The sequence below is a fragment of the Dacryopinax primogenitus genome, assembly GCF_000292625.1.
Source record: "Dacryopinax primogenitus strain DJM-731 SS1 chromosome Unknown DACRYscaffold_6, whole genome shotgun sequence".
In the NCBI taxonomy this organism is placed as follows: domain Eukaryota; kingdom Fungi; phylum Basidiomycota; class Dacrymycetes; order Dacrymycetales; family Dacrymycetaceae; genus Dacryopinax; species Dacryopinax primogenitus.
Genome location: NW_024467203.1, coordinates 209,837 through 218,055, shown reverse-complemented (window position 1 = coordinate 218,055; position 8,219 = coordinate 209,837). Strand labels below are relative to the sequence as shown.

The following is an 8,219-nucleotide window of genomic DNA, read 5'->3' as shown; positions in this document are numbered from 1 at the left end:
CCATGTCATAAAGGCTTAGTCATGTCTCTTGACCAAGCAATGAGCTGGTGCCCTGACAAAAGGCATCTTCATTGGGTGTGGGTTGGGGTGTGGTGGTCTCTGACTGAGCCATACCATGGCATTTGCTGCAAGGTTCTTCAGAAAACTCAGCCGCATGCTTGTTCCCAATCTGCCAAGCTGGTCTTCTTGCCAGTCCATGGTATGGTTGCACTGAGCAGGATTGAAAACACCAACACATGGCATACAGAAAGCTCAGAGTGCTCTGCACGTGTTGCATGAGGGCCACAATGAAATCATGCCTTTGCATGTGAGGGACAAAGTGGAGGCCAAGGAGATTGGCAATTGATCAACAATTAGCACTGGTGAAGTACATGTAGGCAGCAAATACAGCACTCAGAGAGGCCCAGAGATGCCATCGAAAAACGGGGGAAGAGTGTCAGGATCTTCAACAAAGTGCACCAAATAGAACTCAAATCAGACATTGAGCTCAGATACAGGGATGGAAGTAATGCCATTTGAGGTCACATTTGCAGCAGGATTTAGCCAGCTAACCATTTGAGTGACTGACAGTGAAGGGGATAAGGATAACTGGAGGAATTTTCAGCATGTCATGTGTTTTGCAACAAAAAAATGAAAGTTTGTATGCCATAAACTGCACAGTAGCTCCACAAACAGGACATGAGGATTGGTTTTGATAGACAACAAGGATCCACAAAGTGCACATTGATGAAGAAGGCAGGCCCCATTGAGTAATAAAGCAAAGTGGATGACAATGAGATTGTGAAAAGAAAACTGTCCAAGACATAGCAAGAGGCACGTAATGTGAAGCTTGCCCCATATGGGGGGCCAAGGAACAGAAGAGGTGGCCTAATGACCATCTTTTCATTAAAGAAGCAGCCGTGGGAAGCGGTAAATCCGACAGAAGCATCGGAGAGAGAAGCGGGAAGAGCGGAAGGAAAAGAAGACGAGAACAGCGACGGGCGTTATGGAAGGAAGGAAGCAAATCAAGCGAAGGCAGTGCCTGCCAAATAAGGAAGGTAGCACGGCCCAAGAAGCAAGCTTGACATGACGGTAAAACTGGGCAACATGGTTGCCCAGGATCAGTCCTCCACTCTCAGGCCGTCCGTTCATAATCATATTCTGATTGCCTGGCTGTGCCTTTCCCGCCGTACCATACCATCCAGAATCTCAACTAGTCTCCTCCTGCAGCTTTGGCTTCGTGCCCTGCTCCTAAGCGTTGTTCAGTTGGCTTTGCTAGTATAGCACAATGAGTATGAAGACAAACAGTGGAACAGTGCCATGAACGCTTACTCAAAAACACAGGTTCCCTTCAAGCACACCTTATCGGGAGCATTCTCAGAGTCGGTTTGGTATTGACCAACCCAATGCTCTTCGTCGTGTAGAGTGTTCTGACTGTCATCGGGGAGAAAGAAGTTTATATAGAGATGATCGGTGCCATAGATCTTGGCTGCTTCCCGGATGGTATCTTCTCGGTGAAGCAAACTGCGTAGTCAAACCAGCCGCCTGAGATTTGGAAGTCCGTGAATGGCGGGTTCATGCCCGTTCCTTTTCCATAGTGCTTTTGTACATCGTTAACCTCCATGTAAAGGCTCGTTTTTCCCCCTGCATCCAACGACAGCTGAAGCTTTGTTACCCAAGTATAGTTGGAAAACCTGTCGTATAATTAGAACGCAAGGACGTTATCAATCATAAGGGCACACCTGATTGAAGACGTCTATAACGCCAGTGTCAGTCAAATCATAGCCGGTGGGTACAGGGGAAGGGGCTCACTTGATGCTGGGTCATGTGAGTGGCAGTTCCGGGAGGATAGGACATTGCGATGTCGAGGCCTTCAACGCTGCTTAGTGGTGAGAAAAGTCGGTGCTTTAATCCAATGTCCCTTGCGATTAGCCAAAGAGCAAATGATGTGATATATAGTACTTGTGCGCCAGTAGGTGACTTAATATAGCCCCCTGATGGGATGATTGCAGCTTTCGGAGTGGGCCGGGCATCCTTTGGCGATAAATCGAATGATATCCAACGTTGCCTATCATAGCCAGGACCCGTTGATCAAAGTTCACGTTCCCGAGTCACTTGCTTCATATGAACAATGATGCGCCATACCGAGTCGGGTAAGAACAGCAGAAGACCTGCCAACCGGTGAAACCAACCGCCGAGGGCGATGGGCAGCGGCCGCTCATGACATTGACATCCCATCAGAGTCAACTGGCATCGCCGTACTCTGGTTGGTAGTGGACGGTTCCAACGCATGAGACGAGAACAGAGTGTCTCCACCGCCAGAAACAAAGAATTCCGAAGTCGACTCGACTATGGCTTACTCGGCAGGACATATTGGACGTTCAATTTCGAAGGACATCTGACTACCATGTTCAGCATTCTGCCAACTTCTTCCGAGTGCATTGTTTATGAGACAGACGCATCGTATCATGATCCGCTTTCGAAAGTATCAACTCCGATCAGCCAACTTGCACCCATCCATTAGTTGTCCTTCACACTCGGGACCAGCTTCCCCTTCTGGCGCTGTTCCTCGGGAACACCGAACCAGCCACTATATGACATGAGAGATTGCATGAGTCACTCATGAGAACAGTGTGACCAACACTTACCCAAAGGCACAAGTCCCCTCCATTTCAAACTCTTGCGCTATCGAATTGGTATTGTCGCATTTGTACTGCCCAACAAAAACTTTCATCCCGATCCCGTTGTCGGTCTTCCCTCCGAAGAAGTTAACAATGAGGGTGTCCATCCCATAGACTTTCGTTGCTTTGTAGCTGATGTCGTCTCGGTTGACCAACATATCCCACGAGGTGCAAGAGAAAGTGCCGCCCGGGACAACAAACTCCACAGTTGTCGTGTTCTCGCCCGTCCCTTCGGAGTAGTGTTCTTCGTTGTCTTTCAGCTCCATATACATGTGGATGCGACCGCTGCCTTGGTGCCAGAACTGAATGCGACCTGTCCTGACCGTATTGGGAAACCTACGCAACAATCAGAATACAATAGCCTCCAGGAGGGCGAAGACATGCTTGAAAGAGGACTCCAGGACCATGTCAGCGAATGCATGGAGAACGGGGCAAGGACTCACGTGATCAGTCAGAGTACGTGAACAATTCCTTGTGGATAAGGGAAATGTAGAAATGAAAGTGAGGGTCGAGAGCTTGAATCTCCTCAGACGTGGGGTCAACGGTGGTTTTTAAATGAAATCTCGTATTGTGTTGCAGGGTAGTAGGGTGTGAGATGTCTGTACTGACGCGATTCCGATTTGGTATATTTCACCTTGCGATTGTGGTTCTAGCTTCATACGACACCCGGACATCAATTAGATCCGGTTCAGATGGCATCCAAACTTGTCTACATATCAAAGTCAGTGTCCATTAAATAACTCTTCACGTTCAGAGTCACTTACTTTATTGCTGGAAAAACAATGATGCACCATACCGAGTTGGGTAAGAACAGCAGAAGACAGGACCGGTGAAACCAACCGCCGAGGGCGATGGGCAGCGGCCGCTCATGACATTGACATGTCATCGGAAACAAACAACGTGCTTTGCTCGAGATGCGAGAAGGGAGGCTCCAGCAATGATATACCTGAGGACAAAGAAGCTTCGTGGAAAGAAACGAGGAATCCAACAAGTTGCCTGATATATCCATAGTAAGTTGGCTTTTCTGATGAGTCTGTTGTTCCATATGAGTGACGGGACAAGTAAATGTGCGTAAACCCCGCTGCATCTGAAGTAGATGGTCACGGTCACATTTGCACGGATGAGGGGTTGCAGGCTCCATTAGGTCTGGAGGTAAGCTGATGTCCACGGTGCAGAAGTGGGTACGGAGGGTTTGATTCCATGATACCTGCCGAAAGTAGACAAGAAAGATGACTTGCACTTGTATCGACTGAACGATGATGTACTCCAGAAGGGGTGCCCGAAAGACCGTTGCGAATACCAACCGACGGGAGTGCGAGTGCAGCGCAGGCTGAAAATATCGACATTTTCAATGCGTCGGAGGTATGACAGGGAAGGAATGCAAAGAATCTCCGCCGACAGGAATCCAAGAAGTAGTAGCCCATAAGCAGCGGGGATATCTTCTCGCAGAATGGACGCCGCGAGAAGCATGGCGTTCCACAAGCAAGTCAAAGCCTGGACCAAGCCTCAAATTCACATAACCGACATAGCAGGGTACCGTCACGATTATGCATCTGAGACGTTGCCAACACCCAGAAATTGGGACTGTACAGATCGGCCCGTTGCAGTTGCTAGTACGAGTTCTGAAGGTTGTATTTGAAATTGTCGATATGTAGGCTGTACGTCAACAGATTGAGTTACCAAATAATCAGACAAACCTGGAAGAAATCTGATGCTCCAAACGACGCATTTCGTGCAGAGAGCAGTGGGGCAGTGATGGCCCCACATATCGTTCATTTCGGTACCGCCCTGTTAGATCCGATTGAATCGGGATTATCGGCCGCGTCATTGCCACAGCCCGTTTGCTTTCTTATCTTATTTGCGCAAGGTGCTCCGCACACGCCTGTCATACAATGGGCTTCCACCGACTCTCGGCCTGGTTGCCCTTTGCATGTTGTGCGAGCAGCGCATCTATGAGTTCATCATCCTCTGCAGTGGCAGACCGCGCGTTTTGCCGGTGTCTGGGACATGATGGGCAGAATGAGCGCAGCGTCATCTGAAAAAGATACTCCTCTGAGGAGTATCTGAGCGCATCCAGGTGAAGATGCGTTGAGCGCATAGGTATTTGATTGCCGAACGCGCGATAATTAATTTGCTCAGATTTCATGAGATGCGCCCTTCAAAAAAATGCGCATCTGGCTGGCCGAACAGGCTCTTATGCACTTTCTACAGCTCGCAGCGTATGCTGATGCACAGATTCATATCCGATACTATCGTGCTTTGCGCTATTCTTGGCCCAAATGCCTCTGGAGCTTTCTCTCCAAACATCCAGTCTCGATCTTCCTTGATGAATTACATGCGATGTTCTCCGCTTAGGATGGACATTCTTCTCTCTCTGCAGCGATCTCATGGGCGCAAATGTCATGTGTACGGTATGCTATGTTGCGGATCCGTCTTTCAACTTCGGTATAGGTGACTTTCGTATGGGATGTCTGATCTTGTGCCGGCGTCACTCCGCGATGTACGGAGTTGAGGTCTGTTGCGACTGGTATAAAACCTCTTGCACTCGGTCAGCTCTGTGAAGCCAAGACACCGTCATTCGAAATGCTTGCTCTGACCGCCATACTTGCCGCTCTCATCATCGTGGTCTCCGCCGCTCCTCACGGTCCTACACGGACGGTGGAGAAACGCGAACCGCATCCGGCTGTCATCACGCTTCCTACTCCTGGGACCGAGATTTGGGCACCGTGGGACTCAGATATATCTTCGACGCCCGGTTACTTCCAGTTTCCATTGATTATGGTCGACGGTGTAAGTGGTCGGACTCCATTCAGTCTCTTTGTCCGGTTGTTCACTATCGTTCAGGAAACTATGTCGACTTACGCTAGAGTGGCCTTGACAAACAGTTCCGGTACTTACCCCATTGGGGAGGAGATCCACGTGTACGATAGCTGGACGTTTGAGGCTATCGTTGCTTCGAGTTTATCTGTCGTGGCTCCCGGAGCCTATGGTAAGTGGGCATTTTCAACCGATCGCTCCAGAAATTCATGAGCAATGCAGTACTTGATGTGCAAGAGCAAGATTCTTCCGACGACGGATGGTACACGGCGGTGTCGACCAATGTCACGGTCTACTCTGAGATGTGTGGGACGGATCCGACTTGTTGCTGGTCGTGCTGTCCCATCTGCCCATGAGGCACTTCATCCCCATCTTGCTAGCTTCTCCATATTTATTCTAGTGCTCTCCCGGATAATTCGCGAATGAGAGTACTATTATGTTTTGTTCTGTAACGAAACATGTTCAAGTTCCATCTAAAATCAATTGATTTCCGATGGGACCAGGCTTCCAGGCTTCGGGAGAGCAAACGGTCCGTGTCCAACATTGTGTGGCGCATTCTCGACTCAAATATGCGGGAATCGCGGCGATTCATTTCGGGCCGAAACAGGATTAGCCAGGAACTCCATACAGACCTAATGTAGTAGGTATTTATGGTATTACGGAGTTGGATGCACATGTGATCATCAACTCTGACATGCCTTCTGTCCTGCTGTCTACTGCCCATAGATCCCCTGTGCAGGGTGCAAGCTGCAACTGGCCGAGGGTAATTGTTGAAGTTGGTGACACACCATCAGGTGCTCTTTTTGTCTCTGCTTCCACAACAGAGGATGTGACAAAACTCTCCCCTCGACCTCTTCAGCATCTGATAGTGCAGCATAGCTTTGCTTCCTCACTCCATCTACTGTACCTCCTGCATGGTTGTAGAAGAAGCCAGCTTGTCCGCAGATATCACAATTGGTTCCCCCTCATCCTGATGGCTTCACTCATGACCGGTTCCATGATGCCCTCAGTTTGATTCACTCCACATGCTCCATCTGGGAGCAGCAGAATAACAAGATAAAGGATAAGTGGTGTCATCAGCTGATCTGCAGAGATTGTTGGGTGAGTTTTAGTTGAGGTGAATGAGAGATGGCTGGAGTGAGGGAGAGATAGTGCATCCTTGTTGGACTGCAGGCAAACAACCTAGGTGCACCTTGTACATGCTGGTTCCCACTTTCATCACTGATCTGGCTGCATAGTGTCCAATGGGTGAGTCAGAGAATCTTTTGCTCATGTGACATGGCGGTCTTGATCTTCTTTCAATCCACTTCCGTAATTGCCCTGGCTGCCCAGTGTCCAATACCAGTGTTCATATGGCTGCCCTCAAGCATACTGAATTGCTGGCTGCAGCCCTCCTCTGCTCTTGTAATGATGGTACTCTGCTTGTTACTACTCTATGACATAACATAACACTTTGTTCATCATGTTCTGTGCATGCATCTACTCAGATTGACATGGACATTCAGATCAGGGAACATCCTGTCCATGCTGCTGTTGCAAAGTCTCCACCTCTGAGCTGGAGGCAGCCAGAGGAGACAATCCACTCCATTGTCCCCTATCCAACCTGTCTTGAGGTTGAACATGAAGCCAGTGTGCCATGCATTGGCATTGCAACAGCCCTGCACCAGTTGATGCTGCTTCTCAACAAAATGGGTGAAGAAGGGCAGGGGCATGTGACCTGGAGGCAGTTCATTGATCTTGTCATTAATGTAGGGTTGCAATGGACTTTGTTTTGCATATTTCAGAGGGAGATGTGCAAGCTGCTGTGGTAAGACTGTTGAGCTCAGACTTGCTCATCTGAGCTGGGCCTTGGTGGAAGAAGACAACAAGTCATGTCAGATGTGTCATAGTTGGCCCACATGCAGATGTTATCCAGCAATCTTGTGCAGTTGCTCAAGAGATACTGCTTGGGGATATTTCCCCAATTGCCACAAAACCACCTCAACAGGGTTGTTCAGTTGAGTCCACTGATGCAAGGAGATTGGATTTGCATACAGATATTGCCAGCAATGCCAACAATCTCTGGGCCTATGTATGTGCTAGGAAATCTTGCTTGACCCCATCAAGAGTATCCTGATACTGCTAGATCACATTCTGGTACTCAACTGGGCTGCTTCATGTGCCTTTTCACTTTCTAGTAAGAAACCAACATCACTCAGAGCAGCAGGGCATGCTGTATGTCTTATCCTCATGATTTGCCAAGTTGAAGTATACACATTCCCCCACATAGCCAGAAAGATGACACATGATATCCTACCTCACATTATCTTGACCAGGATGCTTAACAATCGCCTTGATCTTCTTTGCATGGTAAAGGACATGTGGCAGCTCCTTAACTGCACCAATGAGTGCTCAAACATTTCAACCCAGCTTGGCACTTGCACCATACCAGATTGTCCAGAGACTCTCTAAGATGGTGCAAACCTTGTATACAGCTAATGCAGCATTCCAAGCCAGGGTCACATTCAGATGAATGGGGCTTTGTCATGTATGAGGGCACAAAGTTTGCACATTGTTCAACATCATAGCATGGAGGGCCACCCCCTGTTGCATTGGTGCAATAGCAGAGTGGACAGTGCAGGGACCTGCGAGTTGGTATGATGCCCTGCCAGTTCAGTGCTGCTATCCATGTGTTGTTGATTGGTTGACCATGCCTGTTGTCTGATGGGGCTGCTTCTCGATAGAGACATGCCAACATAGCAC

General features: G+C 48.8%; 3 protein-coding genes across 3 annotated transcripts; 1 reads left to right on the top strand and 2 right to left on the bottom strand.

The window, feature by feature from the left end:
- Positions 1-1,187: 1,187 nt before the first annotated feature.
- Positions 1,188-1,641, bottom strand: DACRYDRAFT_21365 (uncharacterized protein). The gene is made up of 2 exons (XM_040772360.1): positions 1,324-1,641; positions 1,188-1,271 (listed from the first exon to the last, which is right to left on the bottom strand). The coding sequence occupies exon 1, from the start codon at positions 1,601-1,603 to the stop codon at positions 1,436-1,438; it is 168 nt and encodes a 55-aa protein (XP_040629894.1). The 5' UTR covers positions 1,604-1,641; the 3' UTR covers positions 1,188-1,271; positions 1,324-1,435.
- A 465-nt stretch (positions 1,642-2,106) lies between these two features.
- DACRYDRAFT_21364 (uncharacterized protein) lies at positions 2,107-4,204 on the bottom strand. The gene is made up of 2 exons (XM_040772359.1): positions 3,488-4,204; positions 2,107-2,158 (listed from the first exon to the last, which is right to left on the bottom strand). Exon 1 carries the CDS (start codon positions 4,128-4,130, stop codon positions 3,801-3,803), a length of 330 nt encoding a protein of 109 aa, XP_040629893.1. The 5' UTR covers positions 4,131-4,204; the 3' UTR covers positions 2,107-2,158; positions 3,488-3,800.
- Positions 4,205-5,236: 1,032 nt separating this feature from the next.
- Positions 5,237-5,948, top strand: DACRYDRAFT_21363 (uncharacterized protein). The gene is made up of 3 exons (XM_040772358.1): positions 5,237-5,450; positions 5,505-5,649; positions 5,700-5,948. Exons 1-3 carry the CDS (start codon positions 5,244-5,246, stop codon positions 5,831-5,833), a joined length of 486 nt encoding a protein of 161 aa, XP_040629892.1. The 5' UTR covers positions 5,237-5,243; the 3' UTR covers positions 5,834-5,948.
- Positions 5,949-8,219: the final 2,271 nt, after the last annotated feature.